This window comes from Poecilia mexicana, unplaced genomic scaffold (genome assembly GCF_051168715.1).
Source record: "Poecilia mexicana isolate PSO_F unplaced genomic scaffold, ASM5116871v1 scaffold_16, whole genome shotgun sequence".
NCBI classification, from domain to species: Eukaryota; Metazoa; Chordata; class Actinopteri; order Cyprinodontiformes; family Poeciliidae; genus Poecilia; species Poecilia mexicana.
The window spans coordinates 4,069,294-4,091,191 of NW_028263385.1; the positions used below are offsets into that span (position 1 = coordinate 4,069,294).

The 21,898-nt window shown below is 38.7% G+C and overlaps 1 protein-coding gene across 7 annotated transcripts in view; it reads left to right on the plus strand.

The window, feature by feature from the left end:
- Window positions 1-21,898, plus strand: part of mef2d (myocyte enhancer factor 2d) — a 110,417-nt gene that overhangs the window by 49,334 nt on the left and 39,185 nt on the right. For 4 of the 7 annotated variants that reach the window (XM_088013643.1, XM_088013647.1, XM_088013645.1 and 1 more), the window contains exon 4: window positions 15,677-15,814. In XM_088013643.1, coding sequence (XP_087869769.1) covers window positions 15,677-15,814 — 138 coding nt within the window. Of the gene's footprint in view, window positions 1-15,410; window positions 15,537-15,676; window positions 15,815-21,898 lie in introns of all 7 variants that reach the window. The other 3 variants (XM_088013646.1, XM_088013648.1, XM_088013649.1) reach the window with 2 other exon arrangements.

The following is a 21,898-nucleotide window of genomic DNA, read 5'->3' on the forward strand; positions in this document are numbered from 1 at the left end:
TAACTCATAACATCCACGTGTCTTTAAAGAGTTGTTCTGTGGGCAGAAAAGGTCTCTGGTAGCAGTCAGGCTTGCAACAAATCTGAATATTCCTCTGACTGAAGATACTGTTGCTCAAACATTGTGCAGCAAAGATGATATTACTTGTCCTTGATCACACCACCAGTTGTTGGCAAGCATTGCTAATCAGCCTCACTTGTTTTTACTGCATTTCTTTAAAGGTTCCCACATGCTTCATGCCAAAATCGGCCCTCATTGATGGTGACATGCTACAAAAATTGTCTTTTTTGACGGAAATCTGCGCAAAGCATCATGTGATTGGTCAGAAGTTTGTTGTTGAGTTTTATGCAGAAATGCACTTGGAGTGCAGTGTTGACATTTCTCTTCAACTACTCCACTGGAGAGAGGGGAACTGTTCAGTTTCAGATGAAGTATGTGGGAGTCTTAAATCTTTGTCTGGCCGCATGGTCAGAGAGACGTTGGAGTCGGGGAAATAATCCTTTCTCATTGTGATTGATGGAAGAGATTCTTTGAACTTCCTCATTCTCTCTCTGATCTTTGGTTCCGCTATGCATCCATGGAGCCTTATTTTACACTTCTCTGGGATTTAAGGTCATAGTTCAGGTATTGTTTGAGCTTTAAAATAATAATCAGCTATTCCTGGTTGCAAAAACAATACCTTGATGCCATACTGTATTCCAAAAGTAAAAAAGTAAGAACAAACATCCTTCCAGCTGCACAACATCCAAAGCCAGAGGGAATAATTGTTCAAAAAGGTGATGGCTCAACCAAGATAATTATGAACAAAAGTCTACAAAAAGAACAAATCAGAACTAATATATCAGATCTACTCCAACATCCAGCCACGATCTTAGAATAAATGTTAGTGTTCATCTGATGCTTTTCCTGATTCTTTAGTTAAATTTATGTCTGACTTGTTGACCTCAATCTTTCATGGTGAGGTTAAAGGCTGTTTTGGTTCTCATCACTTTCTGTGGTTTTACTTGCATTGTTAGCCTGAGATCTCTCAGGGAGCAACTTGGGCAAAACGCCAAAGACGGAAAATATTTGGAAGCAATTGAAAACCACCTCAGCACAAAATGGCCACCACATAAACAAGAATCTGTCAGTGATGGCTGAAAAATAGCTTTTCATTTACACAAGAGAGATGATGGATTAGGTCAGGGCAGACAGTGTTGAGGTCAATCACTGAACTAAATATTTTTTTTTTATTTTGCTGTGCTTTGCTGGAGCTCATCGAGGGAACACGGAGCGCATTCACATGCTTAGCTGACCCTTTTCATACATAATGACCCTCTCATGAATTCAACACGAGACGGCTAGGTATGATTCAGCGGGCCGTGTGCATTGCTGCGCTGCACTTATGCTTCCTATGGAGCCGTGACTTAAAGCTACATCCGCCTCGCCTTTGAATATTTTCTCACTTGCTTTTTACGCACATTGCCGTAGGACTTTCAGTCATCCGCAAACGGTATCAGCAGCAAGTAACAAAGGCTGCTCCAGTTAAAGTCACATTCCGCAAAAAATGCACACAAGCAGACCAGCAAGCTTACTCTCTCATAAACAGATTTTATTTTGCTTTTTTTAGTGGTGTGCTGACATGACCTGAGATGATTCGGCTTCACATTCCCAGTCTTTAATTTATTCAAACTGGCCTCACCATTTTGGAATGAAAGCTTGTGCTGGCAGTGATGGAAAGTGAGAACAGGAATATTGGAGTAGGAACGGTTCCCTGCTGATTTCATCCACTGTAACCTGCCAAATTACAATCTGCACAAACCTTCCAGACAATCTAACATAAAGTAAATTCAGTTTTAACCTTTTACTTCCCACAAATGTTTAATGTCCTGTATCAATAGAGTACATTTAGGTGTTAAACTTAGCCAATTATCTTAGTGCTGTGTAAAGGCACTGTGTGTAGTTATGTGGTGAAGGTGTTTCATTAACCACTGATAGCCAGGTTCTACTGCTGAGAATGTTTCAAAGTAGTTATTGCCCCTTAAGATGTTAAAACTTTTAATAGAACTCCTCCAGCTTTGAAATGGATTTCTTAGCACCTCAGCACATTATTTCTTCTTTTATTAACTAAAGTTGGGAAATCCACGTAGACATTGGTCCATTACCAATGTCAAGGTATATCGAGGGTGTGAAATATTTGATCATTTCTCTGACACTTTATTAAAAAGAGATAAAACAGAGAAACCACAGTTTTCTCTGCCTTTGTACATTTTTGTTTTAATGACTGTTTAGTACTATGTGCCAGTTCCAAACCCTCTTTACAGATCACATCCTTTCAGACCACATGAAGTACCAAAGCGTAAAATTGATAAAGTGAAAAGCAAATAATCTGTCATTTGATGGCTTGGTGTGAGAAAGTTTGTGTTGTTATGAATGAGAGAGTTTTTTGGGTAGGCTGGCATCTGCTACACATCCATCATCCATTCACTGCTGGAGAGATTGACCAACAAATCTCTTTTGTGCACATTGTGATGTGTTTCAGACTATAAGATCTAAAAAGACTGTCCTTATTTTTTTAAAGACTTTTTTCTTGTTGGAAGACAAATACCTGAAATATTTCAGATTCTTTGATTCATGCTGAGAAATTATCAGCTTATCTATAGAAGTCACATACAGTTTAGTTGTTTTGTTTTCTCCATTGTTAAAACGTACATGTTATTGGACAGTTCCAAGGGTGGAACGAAATGCATCCAAGGGGAAAGTCATCCAATGAGAGCTTCCCTGCAAAAACTGCTGAAACCTCATGTAAAGTGTTAGCGAAGCACTTTTACCTTTGAGTGGGTTGAAGGTAAAACTTAGGTGCCATAGTTTGGGGCAACATTTTTTCCTTCTACATCTCTGTCTGTCACTTCCTGTCTTTCTTTCTCCCTTCTTCCTGCCCTCCTCCCTCCCTCCCTTCCTAATCTCCTGATTCACTCAGTCACGACAATTTCTCCCTTTTTCCTGTCCTTCTCTTTCTGCCTGTCTCAGAGTGTCAGCAGTGAAGCCTTTCTGTAGGCAGTATCTCCAACTGCAGATGGCTCTTAAGTGTATGCATGCATGTGTGTGTATGTGTGTGTTTGTATCGTGGCAGGGCGTTGGGCAGCTCTGGGCCACATCAGCTCAAGCTCCACTGGTTCTGTTTGTGTGCGTACATGTGTTGGTGTTTCCAAGTGTGTCGCCCCGTCTCTTTCTTTACGTGTGTGTTTTCATTAATGTGTGTGTGACCGCAAATATGTCCACCTCTCCCTCTCTGCTCGCACGCTCTGCAGTGGCCCATGAGAACGCCTCATACAATATTCAGTCTCGGTGAGGCTCTCTGTTGTGTACGCGTGTGCGTCCCTCATGGATGTTTCTCTCCCGTCCCGGCTTTTATTCTCCCCCGCTCCGCTACCTCACCCTTTCTCTCTGTAGCCCAGGAGGCATTTAAAATCACTCCTCAGTATTTGTCCTCAATTGTCTCCTTCACCAGATGTGCGCTGGCTTCCACCTCTTTTTCATCCAGGTGTCCCTTTTGTCCCCTCTGCTTTTTTTTTTCTCTTTCCACCTAAAATCTTGGATTTTTTTTCTTTTTATATACAGAAGTAAATAACGACTTTTATTATTAATCAGTGGGTTTCTGCTTCAATACCACTAGCTGAAGATTTTAAAAGTTGTAAAGATTTAAGAAGTACTACTTAAAATAAATAAAATATATTTAAAAATAGATGTTTTATGACATTATTTCATATTTATACCGACAGAGGACTGTTTCAAATAAGAGTTAGAAAACCCTGCAGTCAGTCGGTTCATTGTAAGGAGCAAACATTTCACCCACTGGTTCACCAAGGTGTTATTAATATTTTTGAAACAACAATGGCGCTCTAAGGCACAGAGGAAGAAGATATATTAATTTTTTGATGCCTACGTAATAATAATGTTGGGAGCATATGTTGGGTCTTGACAAAGGATAGCTCCGTTTCCTTTTTTTCATTTTTTTTCTTTCCAGACAGAAAAGTGTGTTGCATTAACAAATTTACCAAAAGTATTCATGAGTAGGTTTAACATTTACATCATATGTAATAACAGAAGAGTCTACTTACTTTTCAGTTTCATTATCTTGACCAGAAATTCTTAGTAAAAGTGAAAAAAAAAAAAACCCAAAAAAACATCTGCCGTTGGGAAAGAAAAGTAAGTTTCCTTTACAGCAGTCCTAGGAGTTAGGAGGGAAACTATCATCCAGGTTCTGCTGCTCAAATGTGGTTTATTAACTAGTCAACTGTTTTCAGGACGAAGGAAAACACTGTTGCCAACTCAGCGACTTTGATGCTATATTTAGAAACATTTGTAGACCCATTTAGAAACTTTTTTCTTTTGTTCAGAGAAACAACTGGTGATAAATCTAGCTACATTTGTGTCTGAAATGGTTTTATACCTAAGCTGGGTGTTGCTTTGTAGATATCAACAATGTTTGTAACCAACAGAAAAATTCAACTGCGGTAGTCACTTTTCAACCCAAAGAGGGCAGCACTAAGAGCCACTGTAGGTCAAATACTCAAGAATTAAACAAGCTTACACAAAAATGGCACAATTTGCACAGTCACAAAAGATGGCTCCTTTAAGGGCTCATTTAACCAGCCTGTATGCAAAAATGCTTTGGAGGTTAGTTACCATTTAGGGATACAGTAAAATCATAATAAAAAAGAAGTACTTCCCCTGATGGTTTTATGGTTTTAATTTGTTAATGATCTGGCTTTTATGATTTTACCTTAACTTAGCAAAAAAAGATTCAGATAACAATCGAAGTAGTGATTTTCCCTGTTGACCCCATGTCTTCTATCCATTGACCACTGGAGATAGTACCGTTTGCACTGCTGCATATTCTAAACAGATTAAAACGATGGATGGAACTGTAGTGGGACAGATACATTTTTTTGAAACCAAGCACATCACACAACCATAGACATGTACAAACTATGTAAAACTCTAGAGTTTAAAAACTGCATTTCTTCTTTTTACTGCAGCAGTGTTACCAAACAGTTTGAAATCATTTTACAGAAATATTATTACATTGAAAACATTTAAGGCAGATTCCACTGCAGGAGTCGATTTAATATATTCACCTTATGATATTTCAGACTCCATATATTTCAATTACCACTTCAAAACTTAAAGCTCATGATTGTGCAATTTGAAGGAAATTAATCCACTATGCCATGTTGGGAATATTGAATATTCAATTAACCTTTATACTGACTAGGCCAAAGTAGAGCAGTTCAGCCATGATGAAAAAATAAAATAAAATACTGGATGTTGGAACAAACGTCTCATTCCAGCTTCCAAGCATGATGGTGGCGGGTTGGTGAGCTGAGCTTGTTTTGCTACCAGGGGACCAGGGACCCTGCAGTCATCCATGAAATCCTCTGTGTACTAAAGTACTACAGAGTCAACAAGCGATTCCAGTACTTTGTCTTCCTCCCTACAGCTGTGAATTTTGATAATGATCATTATTCTCATTTTTCTCCTAAGGAAGCCTATTTTGCATCAGGGTGCTGTAACCATAATTGCATTTATTCAGTGTTGGGGCTGTCAGGAAAACTTATTAGACCAGAACAGCCGATGTGAAAGAATGGCTGAATTATACAATAATCATTAAAGATTATCTCCACTTGCACTTGGTTTAACATCAGCGGTCGAAGAGCAAGCTGAGACATACCAAGTGACAGAGAAAAGAGGAAGAGGAAGAAGGAGAAGAGAGAGGGGATAATTGGGTAGTCACAAAGTGTGCCCATTTGCTGCTCTGCCTCTGTGAATCTCTTTGAGCAAGTGCTTTTGAGTATAAATTATGAAGTGTGGATGTAGTCATGCAGGAACAGGCACTCAGTCTTACGTGCACACAGTTACACACTTGTGGGCACTGGCTGCACGTCACGCTGCTTGTCCCTGAATTATTAGGAGCACTTTATTTTACATTGATGTTTTTTTTTTTTTTTGTTTTGTTTTTTTGTCTGTGTGTGTGTGTGTGAGCAAGTATTGTCTCAGTGTGCATCGTATCGGTAGACATCCCTTCACTATGGTGCAAGCTTAAGAGGCAATGCATATGCACACAGAGCCTCTCTAAAACGCACGTGCTGCTTGTACTGTGTGTGTGGGCAGTCTGGCTCTACTGTCAGAATGTATTAATCCGTCTGACTGCAGATCCCAATCAGGGCAAAGAAAGGAAGAGAGCTCGAGACAGAGGGAACACGAGCGGACGAAAGGCTGAAAGAGTGGCGATGAATAGCCGAGTGGAGAAAGCAAGGATGCGCGTCGGAGGAGGAGGATGGATGCCTTTTTTTTTCCTTTAAGCAGCTCAAGCGAGGCAGATCTCACCAATGAGATTTGCTGCAGGACCTAAAGACTTTGGTTAGCCCAAGAGCCTCAGTTATCTCAAAATACCACATTCCTCACTTCCCTAAGTATCACTATATTCTTCTTTGTGCCACAATAAATTTAGCATCTCAAACCTAGAAAATGGGTTTTTAGTTTTGGATCATGTTATTGATTGTCTCCTCAACAGATCACAGGTTAAGACTTTGTTGATCTGGAAGTGCTCCTCAGATTATCCTCCTTTGTCACTCAGTCTTGGAGGTCTTCCAGCTAAAACCCATCTTTGAATAACCTGCAGGTCCTCACAAGTCAGGGGTCACTTTCAAGTGGCACATTGAACCAATTCTTTTCATTATGACTTCTAAATCATTTAATTATGATTTCAATCAAAAACTCTATTCTGATAGTCATTCAGTGGTCTGAGACTTATAACAAGAAGCAAGACTGATATTTAAAAGTAAATGTTATGCTGTACACCTACTGGCCATTTATCAGGAATACTATAAAGTGTATCCAATTGCATTTGAAATAAATATCAAATCAGTATATTAAATGGCTGCAACTCAATGTATTTAAGTATTTAGATGTGGTGAATTAGATTTTCTGAAGTCTAAACTGAGCATCAGAATAGATGGGGAAATAAATTGATCTGACTTGGAGTGTGGCATGAGCAACTATGTTATGCAAATTTTGGGTAAGCTTTTAAAAGTGTCAGAAAAAAAAAGAACATGAATCTTGTGTTTACATCTTCTGGTTAGGAGTCAGTCAGTCAGTCTATACAGAGTGTAATTTCATCAGATGTCATCAGATGTTGACTTTATGCATGGCCACACATCTCATAAAACTGGAGAAGTTTTCAAGAATATGTTGCTATCAAGCAAGTTATAATAGTTCTGTTCTGTCAACTACTATTGGAGATGTTACATGCTGTCAGGACACACAGAGAAAGAAATGTAATTCTAATGCATGTCGATAATGGAAACAACTGATTGGTCATGTGAGGTAAATGTTCGCTACATGAGAACTTATTCAGTAAATTTGTTTCTATCTCAGCAACAAAAGGACATTCAACCAAAGCAAATGTTAGATTTTTGGTGAAATTGGTTCCTTTAACTCCACAGTGACCTGATCTCAATAGAGTAATGCACCTTTGGCTTGAGGTGAGGGAGATTCACATCATTAATGTGAAGCGGACAAATCTGCAGCAACTTTGTGATGCTGTGATGTAATATGGACCAAAATTAGATAATTGGAAGATATTTTCTGTTGTTGCTTTTCAGTTTTATGTGACGGCTGAGGAAGACACAGAGATGGCTAACAGTGTCTATGCCCTTGTACTCAATATGCAGAATACTCTGAGATGGAGTATTTCTGATGAGTAACTAGCAGAACTATAATGAACTAAGACTCCATACTGTAGAGCTTAATGTAAAGTTTCTGACTGATTAATGCATTCTCGCTAAAGGAAATAAATGTTTCACACCATTTTGTTTTCCAAAATCACTCCCTCTCTCCCTTGTTGTTCTACCTTCACTGTTATAGGCCAGCATGCACCAATCAGCCCAGAGATGTTTAGGGCTTTGGTTGAGTGACCTTTTGTTGCTGAGCAGGACGACACGCATGGTCTACTTCCTCTGTTACCAAGCAAGTTGTCTGAGGCCTCCTGGGGGTCAGTGAAAGCAGAGACACAAATATGTCCCACCTAAATTATTCCAGTTAGCACAGATAGGGTAGAGGCTGTTACAGAAGAGGTGAAGTATGAAGGTGTTGAAAAAGATAAATACAAATAAATCCTATTTTATGCCCAATTGTTGTTGTTTTCAAAGATATGCAGTTATTTCAGAAAACCTTAGAATTTTTTTATTCAGCTGTAAGCTAATTTGTACCAAGTTATTACCCTTTTGTGCCTTCTTGTTTTCATTTCAGAAAAAAAGTAATATGTCATGAATTATAGATAGTCATTAGATGATCAAATCTCACATAATATATTGCAAATCACTGCAGTATAAATGTGTGGATTAGTGATATTGCAAAGGAATCTTTGTAATATTTTTGGCAAATTTAAGACAGGCCTGAGAAAAGTGAGGATATATTGAAACTGATCATTTTACCACTGTATTCACCAATAAAGTTGCCATTGATATTGTTGATGATCATTCACTATGGTTTATATGGAAGTCAATATTGCATTTAATGCTTTTTCAGCTATTTATTGCATTTAATGCATTTTCAGCTATTTATTGCATTTAATATATTTTCAGCTATTTTTCTCTGGATGGGAAGTCCTGGTGTCTCTCTAGATGAACCAGCAGTTTTATGTATTCCAAATGCTTATTTGATGACTGAAGTAAAAAAAAAAAAGACTCCACTTTGCTTATTTATTTTACTGTTTCATGCAGCAGAAAGAACATATAGGTGGTCACCACTTATTTAGTGAAGGTATTTTATGTGCTCATCCCAAATCAAAACAAGCAAATCAAACGACTTCCTTTTTTATGAACTTGTGTGTTTTGTGAATTAATAACTTTGTGCTTTTCCTTCTTAAAATGTTTATTTTTTTTGTCTAAGCTTGGCAGATTAGTGCCTTGAAAAATAATAGCAGCTGAGGTATAGAACACAACATCTAAATATCCTAGCAGACATTCCATTCCTGAGACTTTGGACATGATGTCCCAAATGAGTGACTGGAGGGGACTCTGTGAGAGTGTGGGTGACTTGTTTCTGTCATTACATGACATCCTTGACCTGAAAAAGACAGCAGGAACTTTACTTGCTATCCAACTCAAATAGTTCTGCTCTAGATTGTTAAAATCTGTAGAAACACAGAAAGGTAAATCTCAGATTCTGCAGTAAACATTGCTTAAAACTCTGAGAAGTTCTTTATTTTTGGTATTTTCTTTATTTCTCACCTGGAGTGCCTTTCAAAAACTGATATTTTTTGCCAATATGTCCAGCTAAACGTAAACACAACGTATCAAATTTGTATTTCAAATTTCAAACTGCTCTAATAAAAAGAGCCTCTCTAAAGCATGCAACAAGCTGATGGCACCTTTTGAGTGTGAGTAAGTGTGCAGTCCTTGATTGCATGCCAAAGAGCATTTAGTTGACGAAGCAAAAGAAGAGAAGATGAAGCAATATAATTTTCAGTTCAGGGTGCCAGCTCCTGCCGAGCGTTAAATTCAATCCAGTTGAAACCACTTCTGCTGCAATTTGGCACAGTTTTTTAAACCCATGGGCAACTTTTTGTTTTAAATATTGAAATTTTAATTATTCTTTTTCTCTAACCTTAAATAAGTTATCCTAAAACACTGCAAGATTTCTTTGTGGAAAAAAAAAATCCACATCTGAAGACTTGAACGCTCTCATGATGACCATCAGAAACTGAACGGAAATCCTGCGCAGAGATTTGTCAGACAGAAAACATGGAAGCACAAGTGGGAGACTTTGCACTTTTTTTCTGAGAGTTGCATTAAAGATGGTGAGAGAGCCATGAAAAGGAGGAACACAAAAAAGGAAGACATCAGCAACAATGTTTCATAGAAAGCAAGCACAGGCGGGCGGGCGAGCGAGTGGACGCATGGGTGGGCGAGACAGCGAACCAGAGGAAAAGGAAGACGGGGAGGGAGGGCGACAGTGCGGGAGATGGGGGCGGGGCTTGTGTGCAACCGCAGCCACTCAGAGAGCGGCTTGGTGCCCTGCAGGCTGGATCTTACCCTGGCAACACAATAGAGAAGGGCAGAAGGGGAAACGGGGGACAGGTGAACAGATGGCTGACTGACTGAGAGACAAGCTGATCAGTGCATGAGGGAGTGTGCTTGCATGTGTGTGAGCCAGAAGATACGCATGTACTGTAATGTAGCGCACAAACACACATACTGCTAACTGTGAGAAAGAGTGGGAAGAAAAACACAGAAACTGAGAAAGGGAAAGTTGCCCATGTTTGCACTGTAATTTTCACAAAATATCAGTTGAGTTTGCAATAAACTAGGACAGACGAGCATTTCATGTGCAGGAAGAAAAAAAATCTACTGTGTGGGGAAGTGGCATGACATAATGGGAGGGAAACACACTATGGATTTGGGTGCCTGCATAAGTGCATGACAACCAATTAATTTTACATTTATGTTATGAATATTCATGATTTTACACAAATTTTCTACCATGTATTTACAGAATATTTGTCCAAACTGAATGATTTCACTCACACTTTTATCTTATCCTTCCACAATTTCTCACAGTAATAACTTTTTCCTGACCTCATCAGCAACAATGTTTTATTGTTGCTGATGAGGTCCTAAACCTCTTGCTCACACACACTGATGGCCACTAAAAGACTTTAACTCTTTCATTTATACACTTTGTAACTAATTTGCCTGTATAGCAAAGGTCTTTGTCCGTTTGGAAGAGATATTTATGCCCAGGATCCTAATTCCTGGCTGATGGCTTGAAATGTTGCTTTGATTTTTTTTTCACATCACGTTCTTTCATCAGGAGGCCATCTGTTTTCTGAAGTTCACCAGTCCCTCCTGCGGCAAAACACCCACACTACCTAATGTTGCCAGCTATGTACTGCACAATTAGGAGGTTGTTCTCAGGCTTTTCCACTACAATGTAATAATAGCTACAGTCTGACCAAACATGTCAACCTTGGTTTCATTGCACCTTTGGACATGTCTTCAAAAAATGCACCTGAAAGCTGTAATTTGGCATTTAATGTTACTTTTGGAGTACTGGCTTCTTCTTTACTGAGGGGTCAGAATATGTTGGTGTCTGAGACAAGGGGCCCCTCATCTTCCTGAATGGTACAATGACTAGATATTCCTATATATTTTGAATAAAGGAAAGTGTAATCTACTGGTGATCCACAACTCTCTTCCTGATATTCTTGGCTGATTTCTTTAGATTTTTCCATTATGTCACACAAGCAAGTCATGTTTTAGAGATATTGCCTTGAAACACATCCACTGGTGTACCTTGAATACACCAGTGGATGTATTCACTGCTTCTGATACTATAAATCAGAAGCAGTGACATCATATAAATGTTCATCTTAATGAAGACTGTAACAAAATGACATCAATAAATTTAAAAATAGGATTAAGTGCAGTTAGTGTGTGCAGTTTAAATCACACTTTTTTATTTGACTGGTGTCCTATCGAAGCATATTACAAATGGGTATGTTTTCCAAGAGCACCGTTACTGTTTGTGGAGCTATGTTTGTTCTGACATGCAGTCACTGCCATGAAGCTATCTAAAAAAAGAAGGAATAAATAGTTATTTTCTTCACTTTTATAGTTATCACAATAGTACTACAGAATATCACGATAAAAACCTTTTAACGGTTTGGTCATCACAAGAGAGAAATATAGAAATGTCAAACGTCTTTCTGCACTTTGACCTTGTGCAAAAATTTCTAACGTAACAAAGGGAAGATTAAACATTTTATAAACAATATTTTTTGTCAATATGTTGGTTCTCTTAGGCTGTTTTAAACGTAACAATTTCTGTTAATCCATCTTTAAACAGAAAACAGATCTAGTACCACCCCTAGTGTAGCATTGGAACCGACTTGATTCATTGCATCTCTTATTGAATTGCTTTCTTTAAGTTATTCTGTAAAGTTAAGACTTAAACTGTTTGGAGATCGGTGTTTGTTGATCAATGTTAAAAACACCAAGCATCCGCCAACGTGACTAATATTGTTCTTTCTTGTTTTGTGAACATTATTTGCCTCTTTGTATTCCCACAGTCAAAGCGGCTGGTCCACACCTCGATCATGTCCCCCGCACCATCTCCATCACATGTCCTTATCGACATTTCAGAAGCTGTTCCATTTACTGTATTCTTTCAATGGCTTATTTGTTCCCTCGATTTCTAGGTCAGATCACACACACTCACACACATCTGTGCAGAAACCACCACTGAGTATGCTTTTAACAAGCTACGGACAACAAAGCCTGCTCTCTAAATTTGCATTAACCAGTAGATGAGAGCGCTCACTCGTGCTGCTGAGACTCAACAGCTGACTCAGGAGACTGTCTCCGTGTTGGAACAAATCTTTCTAATAACCTGTTTCAGTGGGTAGATAAAACGGAGCCTTGACACTGTGATGATAATAATGGCTTTGAGTTTTAATGAGACTCGTATCAAAGAGCACCATTGTTATTAACACCGAAAGTCTCCTTACCCTTACATCCAAATGGCATCATTACCCTCTTGCCCCTACCTGTTTGGAGAGTTTTAAGGCTAATTCATCCAAAATGAAACAAATCTTTACTGCCGCGGGGGTTTCAGTCTGCAGCTGTTAAAGGCACAAGTTTCTCGCAGCTCTGCTTCTGAGGCAGGATTTCGTGCGGTTGAGTCATTCTCGTTTAGCGCTGATTGTGCATGTTGAACGTATGCTTTTATTTTAATCAGATGCCACTTCATGTCAGCCACACTTGACATACGGCGATTTTTAAATTGAAAAATAAATTGTTTTGATGAAATGTTAAAATGATTTGTTTTTACAAGTCAAGTTTCTCACTATACATATTAACAATTATTTGTATCAGACAACCTTAAACCCTTTCATAAGATTTTTTTTACTTTATAAAATAGGTTCCTTAACATTTATTTAGAGACTGTTTTTAATAGGCTGTTATATTCATGTGAAAGTTGTTTCCAACAGATATGTAGAACTGAATGGTAGAATAACCTGAACTCCAATTCAGCTTTAAGCTTCTCATAACTACTCAGGTTTTCTTTGTTTGTTCACAAGGCTAAAAAATTGAAGGTATAAAACTCATAAGTCCTTTTCAATACTAATTAGCTGGGTTTAATTTATTTTAAAAAGCATGCAGGTAATTTTTGTGTAAACTAAGCCTAATTTTTACATCATCTGTTTTTTTTAAATGCCATAGTTCCTTTTTTAGACAGATAGTTATCCCACACTGGGAACAGCTGTCGTAAACAGACCACCTGAATCCAAACTTTGAAGATTTATTAAAAATTTGCAAAGTTCTTTGCTTTAATTTTGTTACTGAATATAACAATTTTCCAACTGTGTTGCATCTAAGAGACGTTGACATAGTGATGTTACAAATATAGCTTTTAGAACTGGAAAGTATCAGTGATTTGCATGAACTCATTTGCTCAGTTTTGCACCATGTAATTTCAATCAACTGAAGAAAAAACATGTCTGAGTTTTTTTCACCTGCGATTATTAGTTTTTCTCACGGAGGACACAGATGTGCAGAAAAGCACAATGAAGAAGTATATAACGGAAGAGATTTTCTCTTTGTACAAACAGAAATACCAAAAGAAGAAGTTATTAGACCAATACTATTTTTAGTTTATTTGACAAAACCTAAAATAAAACAAACCGGAATCTAATAAAATGGTTTTTTGTTCCTCATTTTATTCCTTTTCAAACACACCCCTGGATCCTGACTATGAACTGGTCTGTCTGGAATGCTAGATTTATTTATCCAGCTCCTTGAGGAAATTATTGAAATATAGAAATGACTGCTGACTGAGTCTTCTAATCCCAACAGCATGATGGGATTTTCACATAGCTTGAAACTTGACACCGAACTTTCCCAAAGAGTAAATTTAATTCTTGATTTGAGAACGTCTACTCTGAAATGTTGTTTTATTCATTAATAGCGATGGGATATTGTTTTTACCATTTTCCAGATTTGTTTTGTTGTTTCGTATCACCATTGTCGGCTGCTCTGGACCAAAGCTTTTACTGGGTCCACAGTAGATGTTCTCTCTCCAGTTAACAATCCAGTTTGTTGTGAGGATTTATCTGCCTGGTCAAGGGCCCACAAAGTAAAGCTACTTAACAGCAAATCTTGTTTAGCAGAATCCTCTCAAAATAAGAGCCTCTCTTTCTGGTGCTCTCCTCTCCCCTCCTCTTCTCCTGCCATATACCTCCGGTGCTAGCCGAGATGCTAATGCCACCTTATAGCTTTAGCTGGCTTTCCCATTCCATTTGTACAAAATGTCAATAAGTATGAAAAAAAGATATCACATTTTTGGGTTATATTTCTATAACATTTGTTTACAATTAATCTTTTTTTTTTTTTTTTTTGCCGTTGTGCTTTCTTTCCTTTCTCTTATGTCCTTTTTATTTTTCCCTGTGTCCTTTTTTATCTTATTTTTTATTTCATACTTTCCCTCTTTTTTTAGTTTTATTCCTATATTTCATTCAATACTTTTTCTGTCTTCATTCACTTCTCCTCTTTCCTTGTCTTTACTTCCGTTCCTTACCTCCTTTCTTTGCAGTCTGTGGTTTTCAAGACTTTTATATTTAATGTTTGCCAATTGTACAAAATCTGCCAGGAATTTATTTATTTTTTTATATTTTGTGGCTCAATATGATATTAGCAACTGAGAACTAAGGCAATTTGACTTTGGAAAAGTGTGGAATTTTAAATGAGAACATGTTGGAACTCTTCATGACTTAATACCAGTTTACTAGCCCATGCCTTCTTCTGATTTGGAGAGCACGTTTGAAAAGAAGCAATTTTCTTATGTACCTACCACATTATGTTCACATTGCTAAGGATGGGTGATTAATTTTGATGTCTTTGATTTCAAAGCCGTCATAGTTTACAAGCGGAATCTTTAATTTCCTCACCTTTTTAAGCCAAGACCTCCATGGAGGACTTCGAGGGTGAGCAAGGGCAGTTTGGCTGGTAATAACTTGCTTTCACGTGGGAGGCTGATGTTACAAATGTTGACCTGAGAAATCAATCAAGGTTTATCAGAGGTCACTTTTTTTCCCACTTGTAGAAAATGCCTCCAGAAAAATCTGTTTGATGTCATCATTTGGGTCAAATTGTTCATCTAACCTTAACGGCTTCCTTTTTAATTCAATGAACAGTGTAGGAGTCCGTACATATGGTGCAGTCAAGATGTTCATTTGTGTTTGAGCACTGAAAATGGCCTGAAAACTGGTGTTGGAAAGTAAAAAGCGGTGATGAGAAATGTGCATGATAATGAAATGTAAATGTGCCTCCTCCTTCTCCTCCTCTACCCTTTTCTGACCGCTTCAGACGTTGCGAAAGAAAGGCTTTAATGGCTGCAACAGCCCCGAGCCCGACGGCGACGACTCCATCGACCAAAGTCCGCTAAACGATCGCAAGACCGAAGACCTGGACAACCTCTTCAAACGCTATGGCGTGAGTACCGTCACACCTTTGTCACCTTTTCTAACCTACTCTTTCTGTTCTCCTTCTCTTTCTCTATCTGCCGTCTCCTCTGTCTCTATTTTTCTCTCTCTGTCTTTGTGGCCTCTACTTCTGTTGTACGGGGAACGAAGGCTCTGAACAAGAAAGAGCACCGGGACTCTGAGAGCCCAGACCCCGAGGAGCCCTTCTCCCTCACCCCCCGCACTGAGGAGAAATACAAAAAAATTGACGAGGAGTTTGATAAAATGATGCAGAACTATAGGCTGTCAGTGAGTACCTCCCACCATTCTGTGCAACCCAGCCCCCCTCCTCATGTTGCTGCTGCTGCTGACCGGAAATAAAGTCTCCGGGTGCTAAAGGCGGTCTGAATACTCACAGAGCACTTGCCTTTCCTATATCCCCTCAACTCCTTTTACCTTCTCCCCCTCACTTCTTACCAACAATCACCTCTCTCTCCACCCTAAAACCACCGCCCTTAAGCCGTTATCCATCATGGTGTTGTTGAAAAAGAAACCCAAGGCAGAGCAGTCAAATCTAACTAACAACTGTTGTTTTTAGCTGAGAAGTGTTGATTTAAATATTTTTTTTCTTTAGGTTCAAGCTGTTTTAATGTGCCCACTCTACTAATGTTGCTGTTACAGGGTGTCTGTGCATCCCTATAAATGTTTTATAATGTCTTAAATTCTTTGGAATAAAATCTATGCAGGCCTTAAATACATAATCACAGATCTTAAATTTTGTCGTTGCAAAATTATTTAATCTCATATATTCTATGTTGTTTTTTTCTTCTCTCATGGTGCGTTTCTATCAGGCAAATGTTTGAGTTGCACACAGATATCTTCATGTGACTCGAGGCGGCCGATGCTACTAGTAACTCACTGCTAATACACCCTTTGATAGCTAGCTAGATAAGTAGGGTTTTGGTGTCCATCATGTTTTGTCTTCGCCACTGGCTCACTTCTGTTGCCAACTCAGATGAAACTAGTTACATTCTGTGCAAAAATAATTTTAAGATTGGATGTAGAGAGCCGTATGCAGCGTGAAAAATGCAAAGCTGCTGGCAAGAGCCATATACGGACGCCGTGAGTTCTGTTGGTCTTAAATTTCATTCAAGGTGGCATTAAGAAAGTCTTAAAGTCTATTTGACTTGTTGACACCTGAATATACCCTATGTTACCTCTAGACCATTTCCAATAAAAAAATGATGGTTTAGATTGCAAATATAATTGTTTACAAACCAATTTTTTCCCTTGTAATAAAATGCAACCCATTTGTAGTGCTGTAAACGTGACAATACGGCATTAAAAGGTCGTAAAACAAGTAATCTCAACACCAAATGCCAGATGTTGTAATGGGATTTTTCATCTCTAGTCACCACCGTGAAGAGCAACCTTAGTAGTATTATTGCTGTAAAACAGTTTTAATGTCTTTGCAAGTTCTCTTAACTATGAGAAACTGCAAAAGAGAGCGAGAAGCATTAACTAGGTCTCTGGTTTTCATAAAAGCTGGCATAGCAACTGGAAATTGCAGGGGGAAATCATCTTTTATGGGAATAATCAACATGTTGAGAGCATGCCTTTAAGCAGTCCGATTTCTTGCCTGAAAATGGGACTCGTGTAATAATCCGCAATATTAAAGAAAGAATTGTGTGACTTCAGACACAAAGCGCGCACCACAGTTTAAAAAGCCAGAGAGGTTGCAGTTATTATCTGCCGGATGTTAACAGTATTAGTGAGGTCAGTTAAGACTGTGTGTAGTTCTGCTTCTCTGCCTGGATGTGCGCCTGACATTATCCAGGTTCTGCCTCCTGACTGGCACGCTGCCAAACCCCTTTTACCGCTCCGTTCCTCTGCCAACTTCCCTGTGATTCATTTTTTTCCCCCCCTGTGCTCAATAATGCAATTAATGTCATTTTAATGAGGAGCATTTAATTTACAGCCCCTCTTACTGTCTGCCTGCCTGTCTGATTGGTCACTTGGGAGGAGACTCAGTCACGTTTAGGTGTTGCAGAAGAGTTGGACCAGTTTGATCTGGGTAGAAAAGTCCTCTTTTACTTTCTCTGCTCCGTAATTAACTCGGAGTGTTAATTATACATTTATATCAGAATAACAAAGTTGCTCAAAGTAACAGTTTTTTTCTGGATTCTTGAACAGTGGCCTTCAAAAGTATTTATACACGTTGAAAATTCTCTTAAGTCAAACACATCCATAAGCTTTATGTTATGTGAAGAACAAGACAAAACTAATGCATAATTTCGAAGTGGAAGTAAATGAATGAGTTTGAATTTCGATTCGGCGCCCCAGAATTAGAACTTTATAGAACCAGGTGTTTTTTGGTGGAATCTGTCTTCTGTTTCTGGAAGCTGGCATGTTTGCCTGTACTGCTTAGGAAACATAATTCTAGCTCAGTCAGGTTGGATGGAGAACATTTGTGAAGAGCAGTTTATAAGTCTTGTCACATATCCTCAGTTTGCTTTAGATCTGGACTTTGACTGGACCATTTGTAACCATGTCCATGTAACCCTTGTGGAACGGCTGTATTTTTAGGGGTATTGTCCTGCGGGGAGGTAAACCTCCAACCCAGTTAGTATGCTAACACCCAGTTAGTATTTTTAGACCTTCAACAAGTTTTCTTCAACTGCTCCACCCATTGTTTCATCAACTCTAGTCAGCAGGCAAAAAGTATCCTGCTGCTTCTTGATTGGCTGCTTTGCAAATTCCAGCCAATAGCATGTCTAGTAGCATTGTGTTTAGGTAGTTCATCTTACTAAGCTGCGTTTTCTTCCAAATATTTTAATGCACTGTACGAAAAAATCTGTGACTAGGCAGATTTTGTGCAAGTTATTTGGAGTTCCAGTACATTCCACCAATACTGAACCACATATAGGTGGAGGTGCTCTGCATCATAGAAAAGGATATTGAATATAGATGCACAACACGCTTATTAGATTGTTTTATGGTAAGAAATATAAACTCAAATCATCTGCACAACCTTTGGAAATCTTTGACATTTACTATATTTTTTTCTTTAAGTCAATTCAAGTTTATTTTATGGCACATTTCAAACTAAAGCAGTTCAAAATGCTTTACATAATAAAAACATCATAATCTTATCAATTACACATTTCCTTTTACATCAAGAAATTTAAAAAAAATGTCTCAGAGAACATTGATAGTCTTGACAGGCACCATATAAGCCATGTATTGACAATTATGTCTCAATGTTGATGATAAATAAAAAAAAGTAAGAAAAGCCTGTTGAGAAGCCTTCTCATTGGTTGAGCTCATCCCTGATTAGAGCACCTCTCAGTTTAATCAGTTCAATGAATTTTTGTCCTCCTGACTTTGACTCAGCCTCTCTGTGCTGCCTGAGCCGAAACGGCTCTTAAAGGCTTTTCTCTGAAGAAAGAGGCATGGCAGGAGAAGAATAGCATTCAATCTACCACCCTTAGAGATGTGCAGCTCTCCGTGCGCATTGATTGCCTTCTGGTCAGGCGTCACTGGACTGGCCACCGCCAGCCTTTCTGCGTACCTGTTTCACCCAACTCACCTTTTAGTGGCAGCAAGCAAACTGGAGAATTCAGCCTCACCCGCCATTCCTTCCCTCTTCGACATAATCCCCTGCATGACAGCTAGGGGCCGGGATATACATGCTTAATCCCACTTGTACTAAAATGCCTCCCGAGGCAGCGAGAGAGTGGTGAGGCAGAACAGGCAGGACACTTGGCTCGAGGACCCCGGAGCTAACGTATCTGTTCCCGTTAGTTTGGCAATGTGGTTGGCGAAATAAATAAATAAATAAAGGGAGGCTTTTTTCGTCCGACGGCTCTCTGATTTGAGCCTTTTTCTGGTTCTGTGATTCAGAGTTTCTAAATTGAATAAGAAATAGATTTGTTCCTTTTCACAACCGCCTCCATAGAGCCCTTGAGCAAGGAGCTGAATATCTTGACTCACTAAAGGCTCTGTATAGATGCAAAGTGAAACACAATAAAACTGACACTCCTGCATATGAAATCACATGAAATTTCATATTCAGATGTTTAACAGAACATAGTCTTTTTCATAAAGTAGCATTCGTAGTGGTAAATCTAAGAGATTATATTTTAATTCTATGTAAATGTTTTTTTTATTCTCTCTGCAAAGTCAAAATCTCCTACAATTAATTTAGAAAGATCCAGATAAAACCTTTAAGTTTCGTAAAAGCTTACTTAATATTAGTGAGTAAAATAAAAGCTGATCTCTCTTTCAGACATTAATTTGCAAACAGAAAAGAACAAATGCATTCATATATATTTTCACAATAAAATCTCAAAAAGCTTTGAGGACAAAAGAGAAGCGGGACAACTGGGCCGTGAGTTTAATTCATTCTGATTTAACCTTGCATCCTGTAAACACGCCCTTGTTGAGAGAACTCCTACGAGGCAGAATAGGTTAGATTTCTCTCCCTTGTTTTTGTTCATTTCTCACAGACGAGGCCTTGAGCTTTTTCACATGAGCCTCCAGAAAATCTCCTGGTCAATTATTTACGCAGCAGGTTTATTTTTTCCTCCTCAGTTCCCATCCTTCACCCTAAATCTGTAAGAGGATGGACGTCATTCCTGCTAACCCTCCCGTCTGCATTCGGGAGCATTGATTGTAAATGTGTCGGAGTGGGAAAACGTGAACTAATTGGTTTGGTTTATTTGGTTTCCATGTAACAAAGTGCATAAAAAGTCAGAAGACAAGTTAGAATAAACATTTACAAGATGTGTGTAGAGATTTTGAAGTGAGGTCATCAGTAAGATCATTCAGCATGTGGTTGAAAGGAAAGATCACCTGATGGGGAAATAGTTGGGATTTGACGAAAATGGGGCATTTTTCATATGCATTTTAATTATTTTTAATTTTCTAAGGTCAAATCAGGTCCAAAAAGTGAACAGTCAGTAGTAAAGTTTGCAAATAAGTTTGAAAAACAGAAGGAATTTGATAGAGGCTTGACTGATCAGTTTTAATCTTTGCTAGTCAATTCTTTTTCCATTTAAAAATTTTCTCCTATTGTGCATTTTTTTTTTTTTTTAACATGATGTTCCATCTCTTACTTGATGAATAAAGTAAATTCTCCTTGCAAATCCAGCTTAATTGTGAGGTAAATTATGTGTTTCAGTATGATTGTCTATTAAAAATAAGAAACCTTTTTAAATTAAAATGCTTTCTACTGATTCCATCAATAATAGAAATAAAAGAAAAACACCCCCTCGCCCTCTACTCCGGAGGATAAATAACTTCCAGTCCTGCCTCTGTGTTTACTCACCTCCACCCTCTTTGCATTGACCCCCTCCCCCCCCACCCCACCTACCCATGCCATTAATCCATCCTTTCCCTTCACCTTCCGCTTGGCCAGTGTGCAGTGCTGCAGTGCTCTCAACTGCTTTCTTCACCATCCCAGGTCACCACCTACGGTTCTGTTTGCACATTCCCTTTGCAGATCTCCACTTTGCAGCCTAATTGGTACATTCAAAGCTATCTGTTGGGGGTTTACTGGTATATGGCAACCTTTGGATTAGATCTGCGGCCCTAAGACTTAGACATAGGAAAAGGAGTGATTCTTGGCTTTACAGGCCTAAAATTTTCCAAGTGGATATGACCTTTTATTGGATTGTAGTTTTAGGACGGAAATAGAAAAAGCTAGATTTTTTTCAATTTCAATTTATTTTTTTAAACTTGCAGACAGAACAGAGGTGAAGATCAAGGGCAGGAAGGTCCGACTGCCCTTATTTCCATTAAACTGGGTCTCAGGCAGTACGAGTACAGTACAGAGCAGCGGTGGCCCATATTCCAAATATAGAAGTCCTTCTTTCAGATTGAGTTGAAACCGGGTGAAATGGCTTGTGTGGCTGGACAACCTCAGGTCCTTGGCCTTATTTTTTTTTTCTTCTTTTTAACACCCTGTGCAGTCTGGTTATCAGGTTTCATCAACTCAATTTACAGTGTAGACTTCAAAAAGAGACAAGTTTCAGTAAATAGATCATATCTCTGTAATTTGTGCCGTTTGAGATGAGATCCAGTAAATTTGGGGTAGTGAGCTCCTGCAGGATCATTTCTGACCTTCTCTAGAGAAGGACACGTCAACTGGGGTGGGAGGCTCAGGGGGGTGGGATTGCAGGAATTTGACACGCATGCAATGAGATGTCACCAATAACTTGAAGCAACAACTTGCTGCTGCAACAAGAGTTTTAACTTGGCATGAGACGTGAAAGGCAACACAGCTTTTCAGCCTTTTCACCAAGTCACCTTGCATGCTACAACTCAGCGAGTATGTGTGTCAGTGGGAGTGTGTGTGGAAAGTATTTGAAGAATTAATTTTTAAAACCATTT